Source organism: Cupressus sempervirens, chromosome 10 (assembly GCF_028749045.1).
Source record: "Cupressus sempervirens isolate cs-2001-9-10 chromosome 10, ASM2874904v1, whole genome shotgun sequence".
Lineage (NCBI taxonomy): Eukaryota > Viridiplantae > Streptophyta > Pinopsida > Cupressales > Cupressaceae > Cupressus > Cupressus sempervirens.
In genome coordinates, this window is record NC_143127.1 from 364,914,570 (window position 1) to 364,939,768 (window position 25,199).

Sequence of the window (25,199 nt, forward strand, 5' to 3'; positions counted from 1 at the left end):
TCCCTAGATCTTTTGGCATACCCCTTTCCCTCGATGCTCTCCGCCGTCCTCCACTCTTGACTACCACTCTCTGACCTCCCATATCACTACGTTGTATGACATTCCGAGGCAGCCACCTCTTCACTGCACTCCACCTCCTTATTGCCATTTATTCTCGTACTACAGTATTATGGAGGCCATCAAATCTTTGAGATGCAGGAGAGCTGCAGATGAAGAGGGTTTCCAGGCAGAACTTTTCAAACTTGGTGCTTCGGTTCTTGGATCTTACCTTCCTACACTCTTTAATGGAGTTGTTTGTATTGGGTTTCCTGAGTCCTGGTCTAGACATGTGGTTTACTCTATTCACAAGTTTGGGCCTGCTTCTGATCCGGGTAACTATAGAACTATTATGATTGGACATACTTTTGCCAAACTTTATACTACTATTTTGAACACCATGTTATCTAGTGAGCTTGATAGAAGAGGCTGTAGAGCTAAAGGGCAGGCTGGGTTTTGGGCAAACTATCAAACTATGGATCATGTTTTCACACTGCGGGCTATCATTGAGGAGGCTAGGCACCGCTCTCAGAAAGTATATTGTTGTTTTGTGGACTTTCGTAAGGCTTTTGATTCTGTCCCTAGGTTGGCCTTATTTCAGAGACTTCGGGAGATTGGGATCTCAGATATGTTGTAGATTGCTATTATGCAACTTTATGAGAGGGTAACCGGTAGGCTCAGAACTCCAAAGGGCTTTCTTGTTCCAATTTAGAGCACCATTGGGGTGAAGCAAGGTTGTCCTCTTTCTCCTACTATGTTTGGTTTGTATATTGATGAGTTGGAGGATTTCCTTGTGAACTCCTCTCAACCAGGGATGGGTGCTATTTGCATCAGGTTTTGATCTCCATTCTCCTTTTCGTTGATGATGTGGTTCTCTTAGCCTCTTCTCCTAACAGCTTACAGAGACTTCTAGATGGTCTGGCTTCTTTTTGTGATCAGTGACAGCTTGTGTTCAATTTATCTAAGACTCGGGTTATGGTCTTTAACTGTTTAAAGACCTCTCATCTTCATTTCTTCTTTCAGGGTCATGAGGTTGAAATAAATTCCTCCTATATGTATCTCGGTGTGAAGTTTTCAGGGCCGTGCTTTAGCTTACGACCAGCTATTCAGTCCAGAGTTAATAAGGGCATGGGTTCTCTGGCTTTGCTGGAAAGACAATGCTTCAGGCATCATTTCCAATATATTTCGTCCAAGTTGTCCCTTTTTGATTCCTTGGTTCATCCGACGGTTCTCTATGACTCAGTGGTTTGGGGGCCTTCTCTTATTGCTTCTAATTGGGTTTCTATAGAGAGGGTTCAGACATTGATTTTATGGCATATCATAAGATGTCACAGACTCACCCCTCACAACATTGTTTTCGTTGAGTTTGGAGTTCATCCTCTCAAACTTGCCGTAATTTTTGACTTGATTTGGTTCCTTAATCGGCTTCATGGTTTTATGGAGTCAGGTGTTGACCGACACAGATACTCTCATTTGGCATACTGTTCTTCTGTTGAGATTTTGAGATTTGATACCTCTACTAGGTCTCATTGTTGGTACGCCCATGCCAACTCTTTGTTGAGTTCGATTGGTATTGATATAGATCGTCTTCCTCCATACCAGTTTTCACTTGATGCTTCTGCTCATCTTCTCCCCTCATGTCAGGAGTTGAACGAGCATGTCAGATAGTATATTTACAGACAGTACATTACCACTACTTGGAGTAATTCCTCGGGAGGTCTGTGGCCTAGGATGGCCTTTTATGCTGAGCATTTTCTTGTGATTCAGGATGGTATTATTGTATGCTCCACTTATCTCTATCGGTGCTGGAACCATGCCTTACGGTTTTCTTTAGACTCATTCAGAGTTGGTTCTCACCGCCTTAGGGCTCGGACTGATCACCATATGGATCGGGCTGATAAGGTTTGTCGGTTGTGTACTTTGGCAGAGGTTGAGACGGAGATCCACTTCATATTTTGATGTCCTCTTTACTATGAGATTAGAGGGAGATTTTATTGCCTTTTCAGAGAGTTCTTTTCTTTCGATGTTCTTTAGCTATATTGATCAGCGGTGTCTTGCACTTTATCTTCACGAGGCCACCCATCTTTGAGAGATTACCCTGTAGTCTTTTATTCCTTAGGGGCATACTTCGGCCTAGTTCATTACTGCCTTTTTCTCTCCTTTGTCTCCTCCACGGGGTTTGAAAAGGGCTTCCAGTACTTCTCATTCTAGATCGGTTAGACACTGCACCAGTCTCTCCAGGTAGCGATAGTCCTATAGTGGCTCTACACGACATTATAAGACTATGGATAGTTCACGAGTTTACCCCTCTATTATTGATTTATTTGTGATAAGGAAGGACCATTAGTCCTTACCTTGTCTTCTTTCTTGTTTTGTGTATTGCATTCGTTTCTTCTTTGCCACCATTTGGTGGTTCTTCTTTGGCCGGCTCTTCTGTTTGTATGCTCAGTCCCATAAAACTTGTTGGTTTTTTGTGGATATTAATATTATCTTATCTTATCTTATCTCATCTCATCTCTTTGCCACACTTCTAGACCTAGGAAGTAATGAAGCAGTCCTAGGTCTTTCATGTTGAATTTGATTGTTAGTTCCTGTTTGCATTTAGCTATAAGGTGTTCTTCACCTGTTATTAGTAAATCATCAACATATAATACAAGAATAATCCTATCATCTCCATTTATTCTGAAGTCTATGTTAGGATCTGCTTCATTTTTGGAATACCCTAATTTTGAGATATAGCTATCTATTCTTTCGTACCATGCCCTGGGTGCTTGTTTAAGACCATATAGTGCTTTCTTTAGTTTACATACAGGAGAATTTTTGTTATGAGTGATAAATCCTTTTTGTTGCTCAATATATACTTTTTCAATTTCACCGTTTAGAAATGTTGTTTTGACATCCATTTGATGTATCTTCCACCCTTTGGATGTTGCAATTGCTATGATGGTCCTAATAGATGTGTGCCGGGCGACTGGAGCAAATGTTTCTTCATAACCTATACCTTCCTTTTGAGAGAATCATTCAATGCTATCGTCTAGTGCATGCTTGATTTTGTATAGCCATTTAGAAGAGACAATTGATTTATCTTTGGGTCTAGGTACAACATCCCACACACCATTTTTTAATATGGATTAGTATTCTTCAATCATTGCATCTTTCCAAGATTTGTGTGATAATGCTTCTTTGACATTTGTAGGCTCTATTTTGATGAGTTCAGAGAGTAGTGCTACATAGCATGAATGATTCCTTGTTCTCTTGTTTTCTCTGACTACTTCATTAGGTTCTATATGATTTTCTTTTATCATTTTTCTAGCCCAAAGTGGTCTCTTTTTATTGTTAGGATTTTCAGTATTCTCTGAATTTGGGATATAAGGTGTAATATGTTTAGTGTCATTCTTCATCTCATTCTCTACTGAGGGATTTTTATCTAGCTCAGCAGTAGGTTCTAAGTATGATTCATCAATGTTCTTGGAGAGATTAAAGGCAATGTCTTCTTCAAATTTTACGTCTCTACTGATTTCAATGGTTCTTTGTCCAGGAATATAGATCCTATAACCTTTGGTTGATTCACTTTATCCGACGAATATGCCCTTCTTTCCAAATGGTTCTAATTTGGTTCTCTTTTCTTTAGGAATATGACTATTCTTATGTGGCTTAAATCTGGTTTGTTTCCTATAAATACTTCTTCAGGAGTTGTATTTTCCAATATTGAATGAGGACATTTGTTTTGAATATAAACTGCAGTATTAGAGGCTTCAGCCTAGAATGAGGTGTGAAGATTTTGGTCATCCATCATGGCTCTGGCTGATTGAATGATGCTTCTGTCTTTCCTTTCTGCGACTCCATTCTGTTGAAGATTATATGGTACAAAAAACTCCTTAATCCCAATAGAAATGCAAAAATCTTTAAAGACTTTTGAGATGTATTCACCTCTATTGTCTGATCTTAGGGTTTTGATTTTCTGTCCAGATTGGGTTTCAACTAGAGCTTTGAATTCTTAGAATTTGGATAGCACTTTGGTTGATTCCTTTCATTTAAGGAAGTAAATCCAAGTTCTTTTTAGAATAGTCATCTATAAAAATGACATAGTAGAGACATCCGCTTAGGGAAGATACAAACATAGGACCACATAGATCAGTATGCATGAGTTCAAGCACATAATTTGATTTGTGTTTAGTTTTGGGAAAGGACCCTTTTGTGTTTTTACCTAGGGCACATCCTTTGCAAATGTCAGAATGATCAGATTTAAGACAAGGTAACCCTGTTACTATTTTTCCTATAGATGATAAGGCACGAAAATGAAGATGACGTAGTCTTCTATGCCTTATTTCATTTGTGTTTGATACTTCATGATTTAGAGCTAATTTTTTATGATTACAATGTTTATATAAACTTCCATTTTTGAATCCAATATATATAGCGTTCTTGATATTGAAATTCTTTGGCCAAGATGGTACTTTATCTTTTTGGAGGGTGATTCAATACCCTTGGTTTGCAAGGCCAGGGATGGAGACCAAGTTTCTTTTTATACCAGGTACATATAAAACATTCTTAAGTTGAAGAATGATACCTGAATTCAGTTTTATTGAGCATGATCCAATACCTTTTATAGGGTGTGTAGAGTTATCTTTAATAGTTACTTCTTTAGAGGAGTATCCTTCAAAGCTTTGGACTTTATCTCTAAAGCCTATTATATGATATGATGCTCCACTATCTATAATCCATGTGTTTTTGTCGAAGTTTAATTCACTTGAGAGTGCAAGGTAGAACACAAAGTTTTCATCTTTTACATTTTTGACTTCTACTAGGGCTGCTTGAATTTTCTTTCGTTTTGGGGAGAAGTTATGAGTATGGCCAATCTCTTTCGTTTGAATTTACCTTTCTTTCTTTTATTGTTAGTAGTTACTTGAAGAGCTTGAATGTCTCCCTCTTGATTTAAACTTATTCCTCTAGAGATTAACCTTGACTCTTCTTGAATACATTCATTTTTGAGTTGTTCAAATTTAGGAAGTTCAGGTCGAGAACTTAGTCCACGAATGAATGTTTCTCAAGATAGAGCTAGGCCTTTTAGAGCTATAATGCCAAGTTCTTTGTCATCTACTTGGTTTCCAATAGTTGCAAGTTGATCTTTTAACTCTGAGATTCTTAAAAAATAAGATGTAATTGATTCTCCATTGTTCATCTAGAGTCTACTCCAAAATTTTTCTTTCAGCAACATATAGCTCTGCATTTAAGGAGGATGCTTCCAGAGTATTCAACCAGCCAGGTCTATCAATAAATTTCTGTCTTCTTTTATCGATTATATTTATATTCTCTGTTCAACAACACTATGGTTGAGAAAGTCATAGAAATATGGGTTATTGTTACCCACATGATCTCTAGAGACAATCACTTTTGCCGGTTAGATAATTTTCACAACGCTTAGAATTTATATCTCTCATTAAATATAAGTGCCAACAATGGCATTAGATAGGAACCAGGATAGGCTAGTAAGACCGTTTACTTCTAGAATTTGATGTATTTTTTATGCAAGGAAACATCACACCAATTCTGCATTTCTTTCTTTCACTGCCTTTTGATTTTAATTAAGAAATGGAACCTCATAAATAATAACCAAATTTTGTCCACCACGATAGCTCCCAACTTCAGCTTCAGTAAAGACTTCACTGAATATATATATTTTTCCCACCAACTGATAATTGGCATAAATGAGTTGTTCATGGTGCTACTGTCCTGCTTACAAATAAGACTCCACCTTTAATATCATTGTTAACCTTTTAGAAAAGCTTAGGCAACAAACTTGTAACATATCAACAGAAAATAAACAAGCTCTGTCCCATATTATTGTGCTAATCGAAAGCAGATGCAACAATACAAAATCTTATTTTTCCAAGTAAGAAATAGATTCATAACTTCATTTGTCAAACAACCTTTAAAAATCTGACTCCAATGTAGGCTTCACAAATTTTTTCAATAGTGCTTGCTCCTTTGCAGGCACTTGACAGGAAGGGATGTGTTTTCGTTCACACTTTCAACTCCAAAGGTTTTCATGTTCGAAAGTTCACTCAAATGAAATGAATCATATATTAATTTCAAAACATTTGACATGCTGAATACATTGCAAAACTCTTATAAAGGAGTCCAAGAAACATCTAGACGATTAGGCTGTCTTAGTAATTGGAGAACTTTATTTAATAAAGCGACTTATTTTATTATTTTCACTTTATTTTATAATTACATTGATTAGTTAAGGTCATTTTTAAGAAATCAAAATAATTTTTGGATAACTCAATCAATTAGTTTGACTAGGACAGGGCCATTGCACAAAAGTGCAAGGTAAGGATTGTATCCACGTGGTTGTTGATAGGCTTTCTAAACAGGCTCATTTTCATGCTACATCTTCAGAGTACAAGGTTGCACAAGGGGCTGACTTGTTCTTTAGAGACGTTTTTAAACTTAAGCGGTTGCCAAGGAACATTGGAGGTGACAGGGACAAGATTGATTAGCTTGTTTTGGTCTATGCGAAGACACTATAAGCTAATCAGTTAGAAGCTACTTGACCACCTACACCAGTATACATTGGTCACATTTGCTGACTTCTCTTGTATTTTGATTAGCCTTTGGTTTTCGGTGTAATTCTTCAATGAATTTAACTACCACATGTGAACATGTATTTTACATATATATGAGGAAAGCGATGGGTCACAATACGCCATGAAATTTGACACTTTTATTTTTAAGGAATGATCCTCGCTTCAAAGGAGATTTCACAATCTCCCCAAGGCTTCAAACTGCTAGGTCTTAGCAATAGTCACTTACTGGCAGATGGGATGTTATGACAAGGGGCTTGGTGACAAAAGAGATGGTTATGTCAAAGCTCAATTAATGGGGAATCATCTTATCCTATCCTAATTGGCTAACAAAGATGATAAAAGGGGGAAGGGAAACAGAATAGGGAACACTATAAATATGACTTGTTAACTCAGATTTTCACCTTGATCATATCTCGAAAGGGATGAAAATTGGACACCAAAGGCTATGGAATAGGGCACTTGAAATGGATAGGAAAAAGGCATGAAGTCCAAAATAGGGTCCGAAAGATGGATTTCAGATTGGATAGCTGCAAGGACCCTATATGGGGACTAAGGCAAAGAAGAGGAGCAACGCAGAAGGGTTTCCTTCACTTCACCAAAAATCAGGTATGTGGTGCACCAATATAAAGTCTTGTTTAATTTGCAGATTACTAGGTTTTTTGTCTTTGTTTGATGTTCCATTTCCTTGAATATTGTATTTATCTTTTGATGCTTTTTAACCAATGGAAATGCATCTGTCATAAAGGCAACTCATCATCCATTAAAATTTGAAGGCTTCCATTTTTCAATCTAGTAATTAATGTTTGTAGTTAATGGTCCTTTGCTGGTTTATGAGTCATTGTAAGGTCATAGATGACTTATGACCTTAGGAGAAGTTCGTTAAACACATATTTGTGGTTTTACGATGATATTTAATCTGCTATTTTGAGTTATCCTGGGTTTAAAACACCAGTAAACCATCATATTAAGGTATTAAGTAACAAATGTAGGTTTATGTTTATGCAAAGGGTATGCTTAAACTCTTTGATCTTGCCTTTGCTTAATTATTTTTAATTGTCCCTTAATATCTTAGGCGATACCCTCATTGGTGTAGAAAAGCTTGAAGTATAGGAGACCATTCCACTATTATCAGTTGGGCCACACCGTCTTGTAATTTTCTGATAATACTTACTCAGATGTGCCTGAGGTGTCCCTCAGATTCTCTCTAATTGATTTTGTTGAAATTGAAAGTGTCCCTGCAGAAGCAACATGCTGCTATAGAATTTAGGGTGGACTTGCCATTTTGTTTGCGTATCTCACATTTCTCTAATAGAAAAGTTTGTAAGTTCTTGTACTGGAGTTTCTTGAACATTTTAAGACATGTCTATGCACATTTCTTTTAAGCCTTGAGCACTCTGCAAAATCTTGATTTTTTGCCTCGATTAGATTATGATGCACTTCTTGGTCACTTGATTTTGAACCCATGTTGTGAGTTACATGGTTTTTCAGACATATCAGCTTAACAAAGCTCAAGCCATTGGTTGGAGTTCTTTTAGTCCATGGTTCTGATATGGTTTGAGACATTGAGTTTGATTAGTTGAGGTACGTCTAAGTGGATTTGTGAACTGAGACGTTCATCAGCGCAAGTGAATATATCTTAAGTACACAAATTATAAAGTTATATATTTTAGAATCATCTCAAAGTTCCTCCTATATAATCTGATCTTCCATCTTTTGGGTAACATACCCTCTTAGAGATAAACTAAAAATTGAAAATTTATGTTCATGCAATTATTTGCACAACTCTTGGTTTGTTCCTCCTTTTACTCAGTTTATTTCCATTTTTATTTTTCTGAAATTAAATTAGGTATTGTTGTTTTAAATAATACTTTGCTGATTTTTTTAAAAATTTGGTGATTCTTAGAGAATTTGGGAGAGGAGTTGGTCGAAATGTTCGTGTTAGAATTGAAGATTAAGGTACTTATAAATGGTGTCAATGTATGCATTAATAGTTTCATTATGTTAGATTGTCTTTATATTCTGCACTTGTTTTTGTAGAAGTAGATTTCAGTTTAATTTTCTTTGCATGGGGTTGTTGTGTTAATGTGGTTGGATGGATTTGTGTTCACCATATGTAATTTTATCCAGAACAGAATGATAAAGGAAAAGACACGAGTCATTTATAAAATTCTCTGAGATTTCTGTTATCATCTTTTGATTCTCTCTTTGGGAATATTGTTTTACCACTCACATTCTAATTAAGCAGTGAGATCTGTGTTAAAGACTTAGTTTGGATAATTTTTGCAGCGTCTGCTGGTAGTAGAGTTTCATTCCATTGTTTTTAATGAAGCTCAAGAAATGCATCCTATGAGTGCAATGAACTGGAGTGATGAAATTTATTCTGGGGAGTTAGACAGTTTGAAGAAACTCACCAATTTCGGTCAAATAGATGGTAGCACATCGCCTTATCAATTAAATTGGTTGGAATTGGATCAGAAAGTGTGTGGAGTTGGACATTCAAAAGGTCATCCAAAAAGGGAAGTCTTGCAGGTATATTTTATCCGACCCTTTTTGTATTATAGAATACAAAATAGTGGTATTTAATCTGTAATAAAACATTATCAGTGAATATGAACTTGAGATGTTCAGGAAACTTTAATATATTGTTTTTACTCTTAATATGTTTGGTTTAATTTTTTACTTTCTAAGAAAATTTCATCAGTTATTAGGCATATTACAGAAAACTAGAAAGCTAGTCTAATTCTAAAAGCAAAAATTGGCTGAGCAAAAATGTCTGTTGGGTACAAGAGGTTCTCATTTGGAAGTATGACATGGTGTAAGCAACAAGAGTATGGTATATGTAGCAATTTACAAGAGCTTCAAGTTCAAACTGAAGCTAAAGTCTTCACTTAACTAAAATAGGAAAAGCAACATCTAAATGATCATCAACTAAAGAATATAAAATGCTGGCTAAAATTAGCAAAAGGTTCTAAGAGAAAAAAACAGCAAAAGTCTAAGGTACTAAAATATTCTAATACTGTCCCTTAATGGTCATTCTATTGACTACACGAAGTTGTCCCCAAAACTTGGGAAACCTTTCTGGACTGAGAGCCATGGTGAGTACATTTACAGTTTGGTCCTCAATGGGGACATACTGCAACACGACTAATCCATGTTCGACAAGCTTGCAGATGAGATGACAATGAAGCTCAACATGCTTTGCTTGCTCATGAAAGTTTGGATTTTTGGATAACTTCAGAACTCCCTGATTATCACAGAACAAGGGAGTAAGTCCTACTTGAGGCATGTGCATGTCTGAAACTAGCCTTCGAAGTCAAGCTACCTTAAATGTACCTCAATATTCAGCTTCGCTAGAGGAGAGCTACTGCATTTCCATGGGACTGCACTTTTGCCGAAACTGAAAACATGCCAAGAAGTAGGTTGTCTGTCATCAACAGAACCTACCCAGTCTGAGTTTGCGAAACCAACAAGCTGAGGATCTGTGCTTCTGCTATATAGAATGTCAAAATCAGGAGTGCCCTTCACATATCTTAGCACATGCTACCTAATGTTTAGCTTTTGGGACAATCATGAAGTGAGAGATGTAGCTCACAGCATAATTGTTCTCTGGTCTAGTGGCAATGAGATAGGTGAGGCTGCCTGAATGCTGATTCATTCACCATCGACGTCTCTGATTTGGCTGAAAGTTTTAGCCCTTTCTCTATAGGTGTAGTCACATGGTTCAACTTATTGTTATCGACAACTTATCATCGAGGGAGAAATAAAGACATTGGCAAATACCGGAGATAAGTTGGGAACTTCTCGGGAACATATCGGGAACTTATAAAATTGCTTAAATTTAATTGGAAATGCATTGTTTTGCAAAACTCAATAAGGAGATGCATCTAATGAGTTAGTAAATGAATAAACAAACCAAACAAGCTGATCTAGGTATATATAAATCCAAATAGGATACAAAATTGCATCCTCATGTGGAATGCTGATGATTGGTAGTCACAGTCTGATGGTCTGAACTCTAAAGCAAACTAAAAAAATCATAGTTTACTCATAGTCTGAGCCATATCTATAGCCTTGGAATACTCATGAAAATCCTCAAAAAACTATCAAGAAAATTATATACAAAATAGCAGAGAAAAATAAATTATATTAAGATAGTCCATGATGGTTATATTGACTGTGTGTTGATGACATACTACAAGTATTTGTAGGTATCACATGGATATCCATTATACTATTTGTGAGAATAAGTTGTCTCTTAGGTATCAAATGCATATCCATCATCCTATTTGTGAGAAAACATTGTCTCATAGGTATCTTTGAGAATCCAAGTACCATATTAGGAATGTATATATATGGTCAATTCATCGTGCACATCGCTTTGGAGTAATAATAATCCCACAAAATCTATTAAGAAAATATATATGCAAAATAGCAGAGAAATAAATTATATCAAGATAGTCCATGATGGTTATATTGACTGTGTGTTGATGACATACAAGTATTGTAGGTATCATATGCATATCCATCATACTATTTGTGAGAAGAAGTTGTATCATATCCATATCCATCATACTAGCAAGAAAATCCTGGAAATTCTATAAATTGGTTGTTAGACCATATCAGGCCTATAAGTTGTCAATTTATTGCCGAGACGACGACGATATATCTTGTGATATTTTAGCAAATTGGTGGTGACAACTTGAAACTTATCACCTGTGATATCTTTAAATAGTTTCTCGCTGTCCATAACTTCTTGCGTGAAGTTCACATGTAGGCAAGATATCGGACATAAGTTGATCTATGGGTGCAGATATTGCTTTACAATCACACATCTGAAACTTTTGCAATAAACTTTTGGTCTGTGAAGCTAAAGAGAGTATAATGGTGATGGAGACAAAGCAACATGCCACTCTTAAGTCAAGGAAGGAGACACATACACAGTTACTTCCCATTGTCCAGCCATTTGTCTACCCTGGAAATTGCGAATACCATCTGCAGTAAAGTCAACTGACGCTGGGGTTTGACCCAACCCGATGGAAACTAAATTTTTTTCCAACACAGCCTTTTCCTTTTTTTGGAACAATGGAAAATGTTAGATTTGTCATATGTTCTATGGTTACTATGTAGCTTGGGGTAGTGGCATCTGTTTTTTCATTTTCTTTTGTTTATTATTATCTTCCTACACCTAGTATAGTTTACTTATGATTGTCTTAGATTGTCATAAGGTGAGAAGTGTTTTTTTTCTTCCATAGGAGTTTCTCTTTCCTCTTTTAGGGATTTTGTAGTTACATTTCCAATTGGCTGATTTTCCACTGCTCTCCCCTTGAATTTCTTATAAATGTACTCATTGTCTTCCACTTAATGGAACTTGATTAATAGAATAACCTTGTTCATTCTATTTGATTTTTGTATGATGGTTTTAGAATAGTGTTTGTGGTTAATAGGCATTAGGTTGTTGTCATTTCTTACTATCAATTGGTTTGGTGAATTTTACCTTTGTAATTTGGTCAATTCTGTACTTATTTTTTGTGCTGAGTTCAACACATCAACTACCAGAACAATTTTGTTATATTCCACTCCACACAAATGCTTAGAATTATTTGCTATTTGCACATAAAGCAAAGCACAATTTACTACCCGACGTTTATATGGATTATAAGAACCTGTTTTATTTTCTTATTCATTGTTACTGCTTTTACTGATAGTTGATTGTTTATGTTCATAACACAAGTCTCTTATTGGCAGGTATACTTAACAACTTGGCTTGCTGAAGTCAACATTAAGAATTATAGGTAACGTTTCTATGTGGAAAGCTGGTTAGCAATGTGAATTTTCTGTAATAAAGAAAATAATGAATGCATGAATCAAAATCAATGAAATGAACTAACCGTGGTTTAGGTTTTTTATATATTATTTAAAATAGTTTATTTGTATTTGCAGTTGTCTAGGGCCAAGTGACAATATACGTTGAATTTCAGCAAATTTTTACCCTTTCCGAACTTCATCCAAATTTTATGATATTCAATAAAATTTTATTTCATTTGAAAAAAATAATATTGATTTATTTAGTTAAATTATTGAGCAATGTAAAATTATTTTGATAATTTTGTGGATATAATACTTTTATTAAAAAATAAATAAATTTAAATAATGTAAATTTAATGTCATCTTTTATTTTCAAATTTTTATTCTTGCTGAATTTAATCTGAATTTTCTGATAGACAAACTGAATTCAAATTCAAACCTTGTGACTTAGGTCTAGGGTATCTTGCAGTGTAAATAAAAATTGGATGTATTAAATTGTCCTCTTTTCTTTGTATGCCATTATCATTTACGAGTTCAAATATCTTTTAATAATCTATTATACTTCTTATAAATTGATTATAATAATATCGATAATGTGTAATGCATATTGATTATTTGGGATGCATCCATTAGAAATATCTCATGACTTGAGGATGGATTCATATGTTATTTTTAGGACTTTTTACGAGCAGTTTCTCAATTTGTATTGTGAGTCTTGACAAGTCACCCAATATCAACCTATTGTAGTGATCTTATTTCCAACTATTAATATTATTTTTAAATCCTGTCAAGGTTACTTGATACAGATAAATTTGGGGAGGAAAAAATATTTGTTAAGGCTTGTGCTGCTGCCAGTTTTCTGAGTTCTTTGAGCTGACTCATGTATGCTTATATTGGGATCAAGGTTGGAAAACTCGGACTTGGCGATATCTCTGCCGGCCCAATTTTTTTCAAAAACTCGAATCACACTTTTATCAAACATTTGAAAATATATAATATCATAAAATATTTTTAAAAGCACACACATATACACCAAATTTCTAGAACATATACTGATTTGGGATATCTACCATATATTAATTGATGTTTGGAGTTAAATAGATATCAATTAGAAGTTAGAACTTAATAGATTAACATAGAATCATATACCAAAAAACAAGTGTGACATCTGAATAAAACTATGTTTATCACATAAAGAAGTCAAAACTCCATGGAACTACAACTTCTGAATACATATTAAGTTCAAGTTTCAGTATCAATGAATACTCATGTATCAATCTCATCCAATCCAAGTGCTTCGTATGAAGCCTTCCTTTGCACCTTCTTTTCGTGCAATTGAAGGTTGTACCACACATAAACCAAGTCATTCAAGTGCTTGTGAGACAACCTATTGTGTTTCTTTTTCTGCATGTTCTTGTAAAAACTCCAGTTTTGCTCACAACACTACAAGGCTGGAATAATATTTGGATGGCAAGCTTTTGAACATTAGGTTTTGTGGCACCATAATCTTCCCATCACAACACTACAAGTATAAAAATGTCCGTTGATAATATGGTGAAGATGCCAATATACTTAATTAGTGAAATAAATGGTATAATAAAACAAAAAACATGATCCTGTTTATCTAGCTGTAAGGTGTATCTCCTACATCTACAATTAGGTGAAGAAAATATGGTCTATCTTCCCTCTTGTAGCTATGTAATTTATCAAGTACGAGATTTCGAAGGTCCAAATCAACAACCAATCTTCGAATACATGTCCATGCTAACTTGAACCTCTGCATCTGCTCTAAAAGTGTTGGAGAAGTAAAACTTGGGGTTCAAGTAGTAGGCAACAATATGAATATGTTGGTGGTGTTGTTGGTTCCACCTACAATCGATTATCTTCCATATGGGTCTATATCTAGTCTCATTTGACCTATACAAGTGTTAAATGGCCTCTTTGGCCCTATCCATGGCCTCATATATGGTGTATTTATTCCAATCTACCATTGTAGAACCCTCACCAACGGTTCTGACAGTTGGACATAAAACATTATACAAAATCAACAAATTACAATATTTGAAAATTAAATAATAAATCATCAATCAAGGTTTGAAAACTTAGGTTGATGATCTCCATTAGTTTGCCAAATCTAATATCAAACAAAACTTGCACAATCTTCTTTGCTTTAAGCTTCTTGGCATCAGGACTCTCCAACCATTTCTCACTCGCAAACAATAGCCTCAAGTTGGGCAATGTGGCTAATATGCTTTGCAAGGTGACAAAAGTAGTAGTAAAGCATTTGACCCTTGATCACATGAGATCCTTACCATCGATGTACTCTCTCTTACGAGTTAGGACTCATTTGTGGTTGTAGATGTACTTTGTGATATTCCTTCCATCTCCAACCACCTTCTCCACCCAACTAAGTTTCTGTAGGTCCTCAAGGAGCAAGTCAAAAGAGCTCCAAAATAATGTGGGATGCCTATTCATCAGAAGTCTACTGGTTGCCACATATGCAACTGCATTATTAGTCACAATTTGATGACATTAATCACTCTCACTGCCACCACCACCTCATCCAACATGTTGCACAAACTCTTTGCATTTTTCACTTGCTTAGAGGCATCAACTAATTTTAGTAATGCTAATTGTCCCTTTGAAGCAACTAGAAAGTTGACGAGCATCCTATTCCTGCCATATGTCCACTCATCAGATATAATAGTGCAGCCTCTCTATTCCCAAATTCTTGTTTTCTCTTCCACAAGTTAATGAATGCTTTGGACCTCATACAACAGTCCACTCACCTCATAATGAGTTGGGGGCTTGAACCCCTTACCAGACACAGTCATTACAATGACTAATTGATCCCAATATGGACTACATAAAGCATTGAAGAGAATACTGTCATAGTACCAAAAACTTGCAACTGCCACCCTTGTCATTGTATACATCTCTTTGTTCTATGCAGTGCCTTGTAATTCAGGTTGAGCACCATGTTGAACCCAAAGGGTTGATATATGTTCACCCACAATTCCTGATCATTGTATGATGTATCTATGGCCTAATCGAAGAAGAACCCCCTCCATATGTTTGTGACCTTGTAGAACTAAAATCTCGCTTTGGGGCTGCCATGGTGTAATGTCCCCTTTCTAGCATTCATAGCATGATGTTGTCGTTAGCCTATTTCCCCACAGTCTCGTAGGCTAACTAGGACATTAAAGGGGCTTAGAGGCCATTTGGCCTAGACAGTTTCAGTTGCAGGTCTTTCTGAGGGGTTCTGGGGCAACTTTGGGCATACTTACTATTTATAGTAAGTCATCTTGGACATGGCCGAACATTCAGTCACAGTGGTATGTCGATGGTAATTGTTTAAAATCGACAGGAAAACCTATTTATCATTGATAAGATTTGTTATGCATTGATAAAGCCATTTTATAAAGTTAAATTTAAATATTTAACTTTATTAATGCATAGACTATAGTTTGTGGGAAATATTTAAATTAAAAGAGTTCCCTTTATTTTTATAACTCATTGGAGACATAAGGTACATAAAGGGAGTTATGTTTCATCCCACATTGAGAAAACGAAGGATTGAGCTCTTGTGAGAACACTATAAAAGAAATGGAAGAGCTTTTTTTTTGTATGCTTGGATGAAGATTAATGTTATGTTGCTGGATATCTGATTATCGGGCTTGGAGGACGAAATCCCTCTTTGCTAGCATTCTCTTCGCTGTTGGAAGACACAGTCAGGAGGATCAAGGGTGTTTTCACTTCAGGAAACACACTGGGTTTCATTTGGGGCGTTCGCATAAAGAAATTTACAAGGGTTTGAGATGCAGATCTGAAGTTAGTTATTGCTATAGTGCCGCATGAACAGTATTTTGCTACAGTCGGCATGAACAATAGTTTGCTACAGTACGGCGTGAACAGTGTTGGTATCAAGTTTACTTGTTTTTCCGGCTGATTAGAAGTTTGGACGGCTGCCAACTACATCTGCAAAATACTACGGCAACTAAATCCAGGTTTCTTCTGTCAAATTTTGATACTTTGCATAATAATTGTTGAATACAAGTCTGAATAGTTGTTGCAGCCTTTAAGGCAGCTGTAAGTGCACATCTACATTTAAAAATCACCCTTTATCAGCAGAATGAAAGAGTTTCCAGATTTTTCATATACTGTTGAATGTGTGCCAAGTGTTTGTGAAAATGTTATGATGTGTATTATGCATTTTAATGTCACTTCATAGTTGTTCGTAAATCTACTCATTGGAAAGCAATTTATTGAGGAAATCAGCTTTATGAGTTTGCATACAAAGTGTTTGACAATATTCCTTAAGTTAAATTTCTACAAGTCAAAGTTCAAATCAGGGGAGGATATTACACATGGCCTTTGATGTCCTTTTTTGCTGCCTCTTGTGTGGATTTGCTTCAAGGCTTATTAAAGTCTCCCTTGTAGCCTCTTCCAAACAGCCATCACATGGTGTAACATCATTACATGAAAGCTTTGCTTGTCCCCCTTTTTTTGGCCCATATGAGGCCGTTTAGTGCCTCAAATCTGACTTTGAAGCATTCTTAGGAGGTCTCTAGGCAACTTAAAACTGCAATAACTTTTAAACCATAAAGCCTTTTGACCCGATTCTTTTTTGTTAAGATAATACCACGGACAAAAGTAACAATTACATGCAAATATAACCACTAACAAGAAAAATAATAGATCACACAGAAAAAAAAACAAGGCACCAAGATTTAACGTGGTTCACCCAAACCCTGGGCTATGTCCGTCGAATAGCAAGTCCAATATTTTTTATGATTGAGTGATTACAACCTAATTACAATCTGTAATCCCTTACAGTTCAATATCACCACAAGAACCAATTTCGTATCACACCCCCTATGAAAACAATCCCTAACCCTAATCCCTTTTATACAAGTATTTTAACCACTTTAGGGTTATAATTAATCATTACATGTTGGCCCAAAATCCTGATAAAATAGGGCCTGATCAGTCACCACAATCTAACAATCTCCCACTTGGGGACTGATCAGGCTCCACACTAAACAACAATCTCCCACTTGGAGACTTATCTACTCCATGAGGCTCCCACTAGATCAAACCACCCTAGACTCTGCTGTTCTTGTATGCATGTTTAGTCTAGAAGACCAACCGAAGCTGAAGAGGAGTGCAGCTTTTGTCTTGTTACTACCTTTGTTAACATATCTGTTGGATTGTCATTTGTATGTATCTTCTCCAACTTTAACTGTCCATCCTCCAAAACTGATCGAATGAAATGGTATTGCAACTGTATGTGTTTGGTCTTTGAATGCAGAGCTGAATTCTTTGCAAGATGAATGACACTCTGGCTATCTGTGAACAAATAATTATCCTTCTGAGGATGTCCCAATTCTTGCAAGAAGAACTAAAGCCATATCATCTCCTTGGTTGCCTCTGTAGCAGCTACATACTCTGCCTCTGTAGTGGATAAAGCATTAACCTTTTGTAACCTAGAGACTCAGCTCATGGCTGCCCCACCAACAGTAAAGACGTAACTTATAGTACTCCGCCTAGTATCAATATCCCCTGCCAAATCCGAGTCAACATAGCCTTGTAAATCAGTAGTAGAGCCCCCAAAGTGTAGACACTTATTGGGTGTTCCTCTCAAATATCTGAGAATCCATTTGACTGCATTCCAATGCTCAATTCGTGGATGATTCATATACCTGCTAACAACTTCCACTGCATGTGCAATATCTGGCCTAGTACATACCATAGCATACATCAAGCTTCCTACAGCTTAAGCATAGGGTACCTTGGACATCTTATCCTCCTCTTCTTGTGTCTTGAGACACATCTTCTTAGTCAACTTCAATTGACCAGGTAAAGGTGTGCTGACAGTTTTAGCATTCTCCATAGAGAAACTTTGCAAAACCTTCTCCAAATAATCAACCTGAGATAGCGTCAATGTTCTATTTTTCCTATCTCTGCAAATCTTCATACCAAGGATTTGTTACTTACCACATTTGTCTCCTTGTCTCCATTTGATTTATCTCCTTCATTTTTCTTTCGATTCCAACAATCTTTTTGTTTGTGCCCTGGTTTCCCATAGTACCAGCAATCGTTTGGTCCTCTTGATTGAGACCTCCTCCCTTTTGACTTTCCTCTTGATTTCCCATGATTTCTAGAATTACTTCCTCTCTTAGTCGTTTTGCCCCTGCTTTGTGCATTTAAAGCACTTCCTGATGTAGATCCACTTGAAGTTTTCCAACGAGTTTCCTCACTCAAAATAACACCGATCACATCATCATATTTTAGGGTACTAGATCCAGGAACAAAATTACTCACAGCCATAACCAAACCATTCCAGCTTTCAGGCAAAGAACACAAAATCAAGAGAGCCCTAATTTCTTCTTCAAAATTGATACCCATAGAAGATAACTGACTAGTAATAGTATTAAACTCATTTAAATGATCTGTAATAGATCCACCTTCTGCCATTTTCATATTAAATAAACGCTTCATGAGAAATACCTTGTTTGAAGTGGAGGGCTTTTCATACAGTCTCACTAGGGTTTTCATCAATTTTTCTGTTGTCTTTGCTTTTGTAATATTAAATCCTACTGATGGTGCTGGGCATAATCGAATGTTTCCAAGTGCCTTTCTGTCCAAAAGATCCCATTCATCATTTGACATAGATCCTTGATTCTTGGCTTTGCCTTCCAATGGCTTCCATAAATTCTTTTGATACAGATAGTCTTCCATTTGCATCTTCCATAACTGGAAGTTCTGCCCATTAAACCTATCAACCCTCAGCTTACCCTCATCTGCCATTGCTCCCACTCAACCGTGAGACTCCCACTCAACCGTGAAATTTTCCTACAGAGGATAACTGAAAAACAACTAGGCTCTGATACCACTTGTTAGGATAATACCACGGACAAAAGTAACAATTACATGCAAATATAACCAATAACAAGAAAAATAATAGATCACACAGAAAAAAACACAACGCACCAAGATTTAACGTGGTTCACCCAAACCCTGGGCTACGTCCACCAAACAACAAGTCCAATATTTTTTATGATCCAGTGATTACAACCTGATTACAATTCGTAATCCCTTACAACTCAATACCGCTGCAAGAACCAATTTTGCATCACACCCCCTATGAAAACAATCCCTAACCCTAAGCCCTTTTATACAAGTATTTTAACCGCTTTAGGGTTATAATTAATAATTACATGTCGGCCCAAAATCCCGATAAAATAATTACAATACTTTCCTGATCAGTCACCGCAATCTAACATTTTTTTGGAGTGCTTTAAATTACAAGTATAATCATTCCTCCAACTTACATCCTCTAACTCATCATAATTGTGGCTCAATTACAAAATAACATATTTTCTGCATTGGCATGTATCCCAAGGTATTGAAAAACTCTAGCCCAGAAAACCAATAGCGGAACTATGAGAGTTGGAATCTCTATTTGACCCAAATGGGTATCCAGAAATAAAGACACATTAAACAGAAACTAACACTAAGCATATTTTTTGGGTGATATAGGATTGCCCTTACACCACTGGATACTTCTGCATCAGACACCCAGGGTAGGTTGAAAAGTGACCTTGTTACTTTATAGCTGGTACAGGAAAACCCAAATGGGCAACCTCTGTTGTTGATACCCAAGTTGAATCTTCCACAGGTCGTCCTTTCCACTTCACTAGGTATTCTTCATATTGCCTATTTCTGGTACTCTGGCCCACACGACTCTCTAGAATTACTTCAATCTCTTCCTTCTCAGAAGTAGGAATTGGACATGGCTCCAACATCAACTCCTCTGCACCATCATCATGATTTTCTGCTAAGTTTGCAATATTGAAAATAGGAGAAATGTGAATCCCATTTGGTAACTCCACCTCATGCATTTCCTGAATCATGTTTCTTCAAAATTTTGCAGGTGCCAAATTTCTTCATCTTTAGCTTGTTGTAGGTACCCACTAGAAATCGTTCCTTACTCAAGTATATCATAACCAGATCCCCAACTTGGAACTCCTTAGGTCTCCTCTTATGATCTACTCTACTCTTATATTGCAGGTTCATCTTGGTAATATGTGCACATACCTCCTCATGTAGGTTCTTGACATGTTCAGCAAAGTCTTTTGCATCAGCACTTGTCCTCTCTCCTTGCTCCATCTTCCTCAGCTCTGGTGTGGTCCTTGGACTACTCTCATACACAATTTGGAATGGTGATCTACTAGTACTCCTATTCACAGAACTATTGTAAGAAAATTCTGCTTGTGGTAGAAATCCCATCCCTTGGGCTTATCTCCTACTAAACACCTCAGCAAATTGCCCAAACTTCTATTCACTACTTTTGTTTGTCCATTAGTTGCAGATGATGTGCAAAACTGAACTTTAATTCTGTCTTCAACTTCTTCCACAAAGTCCTCTAGAAATACCCAACAAATTTAGTATCTCTGTCATAAACAATATTTTTTGGGAGACCATGTAGCCTCATCACCTCTCTGAAAAAAAATCTGCAATATGCATTGCATCATGCGTTTTGTGGCATGGAATGAAATGTGCCATCTTGGAGAACCCATCAACCACCAAAAATACTGAGTCATTACCCCTTTGTGTCCTCGACAACCCAAGAACAAAATCCATACTTATGTCCTCCCAAGGTTTCGATGGAACAGGCAATGGTTGATAAAGTTTAGTATTTTGACTAAATCCTTTGGCTGTTTGACGTACTTGGCAACTTTTCACAAACTTCTTCACATCCTGCGATAGTTGAGGCCAAAAGTAATGTTCACTAATAATGGAAATGGCCTTATCTCGACCAAAGTGTCCTGCCATCCCTCCACTGTGTTTCTCCTTGATCAAGTTCTCCCTCATGGAACTCCTTGGAATACACAATTGACTTCTTTTAAACAACATACCATCCTGGATCATGTAATCTAACCACCTGGTTCTGTCTAGAGTAACAAGTTCTTTACAAACCTTCCAAGCCTCTACAAAGTCAAGATCCTCAGGGTACAGATTCTTGAGTTCATCAAACCCAATCACTTCAACACGCATTTTTGTCAGCAACAATTGTCTCCTACTTAATGCATCTGCAACCCTATTAGACCTTCTGCTTCTATGTTTCAATACAAATTTATAGCTTTGCATGAACTCTACCCATTTCAAATGTCTCTGATTCAATTTACCTTAGCTATTTAGGTACTGCAATGCTTGATGATCAGTATACAAGACAAATTCTTTTGGAAACAAATAATGCCTCCATTTCTTTAAGGCTTGAATTATTGCATAGAACTCCTAATCATAAATCGCATACTTCTTCTTTGCATCATTCAATTTTTCACTAAAATAGGCAATAGGCTTACCTTCTTGGCTCAACACAGCCCCAATAGCACTGGTACTAGCATCGTAATCCACTTGGAACATTTTGTTGAAATCAGGAAGTGCCAACACAGGTTGCTCTGTCTTCTTCTTCTTGAGCAATTCAAAACTCCTTGCAGCTCTTGTAGACCACTTGAACTCTTTTCTGCCCCCCCTCATTGTTTCAGTTAGGGGTGCACATATACTATTGAAATTCCTAATGAACTTCCTGTAAAAACTAGCTAGACCATGGAATGACCTCACCTCAGTGGCAAGCCTTGAAGTAGGCCATTCCAAGATGACTTTCACCTTCTTTGGGACCATTTTGAGACCTTCAACTGATACAACAAACCCAAATAGACTAACTCCCTTTTGACAGAGCTACTTTTCTTTAAATTAATCAACAATTTCTCTTCCCTCAATCTTTCAAGGACATTACAAATGTGCATTAAATGTTCCTCCAAAGACTTACTGAAAATCAAAATATCATCCAGATAAACAATAACAAATTTTCCCAAAAATTTCTTTAGTATCTCATTCATAAGCCGCATGAAGGTGCTTGGCGCGTTGGTTAGTCCAAAGAGCACGACTAACGACTGATATAGACCCTCCTTGATCTTGAATGCAATCTTCCACTCATCTCCCTCTCATATCCATATTTGGTGATAGCCACTCTTGAGATCTATCTTTGTGAAGTACTGAGCTCCACTCAAGCAGTCCATAAGATCATCCATTCTTGGCAAAGGAAATTGGTACTTGATGGTTATTTTATTTATAGCTTGAGAGTCTGTACACATTGTCCACTCTCCATCCTTCTTTGGTGCTAACATTGCAGGTACTGCACATGGACTCAGGCTCTCTCGAATCAAACCTTTCCTCAACAGCTCCTGAACTTGTCTGTTTATCTCCTTAGTGTCAGTAGGAGTTAGCCTATGAGCAGTCTTGTTAGGCAAACTAGCTCCAGGGACTAAATCTATTTGATGACTGATTTGCCTTATTGGCAGCAACCCTTCTGGAACATTATCAGAGATGACATCTCCATACTCACTTAATAGTCCTGAAACTTCAAGTGGAACTTCACTACTACCTGCCTTATCCTTTCTAGGAATTAAAGCATAACACATATGCTGATGTTTCATGCCATCCAGAAATTTTCTTCCATGAACAAGACATACCCTAGCACTATTGTATACTTTTTCACCCTCCTTTATCAAGGGCTTCAATTTGTGGCGAACTCCATCCTTTGTCAGAGAGCATGCATTTGCATGACCATCATGTATAGCATGCCTATCAGACTACCACGGCCTTCCTAACAATAAATGGAAAACATCCATTGGGATGATGTCATAGAGTGTCTCGTCATGGTAACTCCCAATCTTGAACTTTACCAAACATTGCTCACTAACTAGGACCTTATGATCATCCTACACCCAAGCAATTCGATAGAGATGAGGGTGTTTCTCCCTCTTGAGATTTAGCTTTGAGACCATCTCCTCTGACACCAAGTTGTTAGTGCTCCCACCATCAACAATCACATCACAACATTTACCCTCACATTTGCAGCTAGTACAAAAAAAACTCCTTTGTCTAGGTTCAGTCTCACTGCTCAGCAAGACCCTTTCATTAACCAAAACTTCTCCTCTTTCTACATCCTTTGAATGCGATGACTATGCATCATCATCTACATGAGGAACCCTTGCTTGATCATCAACTCTCCTATCTATCCTTCTTTGGCGTTGAGGGCATTTGTAGGCACGATGACCTTCTTCATTGTAGTGAAAATAGGTACGATAGAAGCCTCCTCTTCCTGAACCTTGTCCACGTCCTCTACCTCTTCCTCTCTGATCTCCAAAGTTTTGATCACGAATTGTTGAAACCATCATTCCCCTAGTTTTGGTTGGTACCCACATCTTCATTTTTCTTCTGGTTCTCATTTTGGCCTCCAAATGACCTGCCACCGCCCCTTCCTCCTTGATTGCGCCCTCTTTGCCTTCCATCAAACTTTTCGTTTAACTTCTCTTCAACTCGCAAGGCAAACTGGTATGCCTCTTCAATGCTAGTCATTCTAACCAGACTTAACTCCTAAATGCTAGGTCTTAACCCATTAAGGTAACAGGCAATCTTCTCCTTGTTTGCTTCCGCATGACCGGCCCTAATAAGGACTCAATAAAACTCCTCTATGTATTCTTGGACAGATTTTTCTGCTTGCTTTAACCCTTGCATCTTCTTGAACAAATCAAGCTCATAATCACCGGGAATGAACTGCTTCTTTAGTTTGTCCATCATGTGATCCCATCTTGCGATTTTCTCCTTTTCTCTCCTATTTCTTTCCAACCGAATCTCTTGCCACTAGATTTTGGCATGGCCTTCGCAAACTTAACCCTATCAGGGTCCCCGATATCCTCATACTCAAAATATTCCCCTAGCTCATTGATCCAGTCAATCAACTCATCCGGGTTTAGACTTCCCGAAAACATGCCAACGTCAATTTTAGGTCTTTTTCTCTGCTTGGCAATGGCCCTAAAAAGCTTTTCCTCTGCCTGGTTTAGGACTTCTACATCTCCTTCCCCTCCCTGCACAATATTTCCTTCTTCATTTTCCTCCTCACTTCCATTGCCTACGACAATATTCATCCCTCTACGGATCTCCTCTTGCAATGCCTGAACTTGTCCTTTGAGGGCTCTAACCTTAGGAGGAACAACTTTGGCTCTTCCCCCACGCTCCCTTCTTGGAGGCATCTTTTTGCTATATCAAAACCCACAACCACACAGTCTTGGTGCAAACTGCTTCACAGTCGGCTCTCTGTTTACACACTCAGGAAAACCCGCTTTGATACCACTGATGAAGGTATGCTCTAATACCACTTGATGAGGGCACAACCCAAGACAAAATGAACACAATAGGAAACTGAGAATATTATTATCAAAAGTGATATGCTATTACATTCAGTACAATGAATACAGACTCAATGACGTGCCCTAGGGGCTTATAATGTTGTTTGATTCTAGAGAAAAAACCCCTCCTCACAGTACCTTCTTCCAAACTCCACCAACACTGTGTTTACAATGCTAGAAATGACCTTAAGTAACCCAAATTATATTTAGGGTTAGGAATACATTTTAGAATATGTCATTTGACACCCATCGCCAAAACAAAAGGTTCTAGAAAACGCGTTAGAAGTTGGTGTGAAATTAGAAGAATCCAGAAATGGTAGTCCAATTTCTGGGAGGCATAAATTTTGATTCGGGACTTTGATTGACGAACCATTTACATTTCCGGAAAGCTCTCCAAGCGCTCTATAGCCATATGAACTAGCTTTGCTCGTCCCCCATTTTTTTGGGCCCATACGAGGCCGTTTAGTGCCTCAAATCTGATTTTGAAGCATTCTTAGGAAGTCTCTAG

The 25,199-nt window shown here is 37.1% G+C and overlaps 1 protein-coding gene across 3 annotated transcripts in view; it reads left to right on the top strand.

The window, feature by feature from the left end:
* LOC149534168 (uncharacterized) overlaps positions 1 to 25,199 on the top strand; it is a 119,690-nt gene that overhangs the window by 53,490 nt on the left and 41,001 nt on the right. For all 3 annotated transcript variants that reach the window (XM_089805375.1, XM_089805377.1, XM_089805376.1), the window contains exons 6-8: positions 8,533 to 8,585; positions 8,916 to 9,158; positions 12,375 to 12,421. In XM_089805375.1, coding sequence (XP_089661501.1) covers positions 8,533 to 8,585; positions 8,916 to 9,158; positions 12,375 to 12,421 — 343 coding nt within the window. The remainder of the gene's footprint in view (positions 1 to 8,532; positions 8,586 to 8,915; positions 9,159 to 12,374; positions 12,422 to 25,199) is intronic.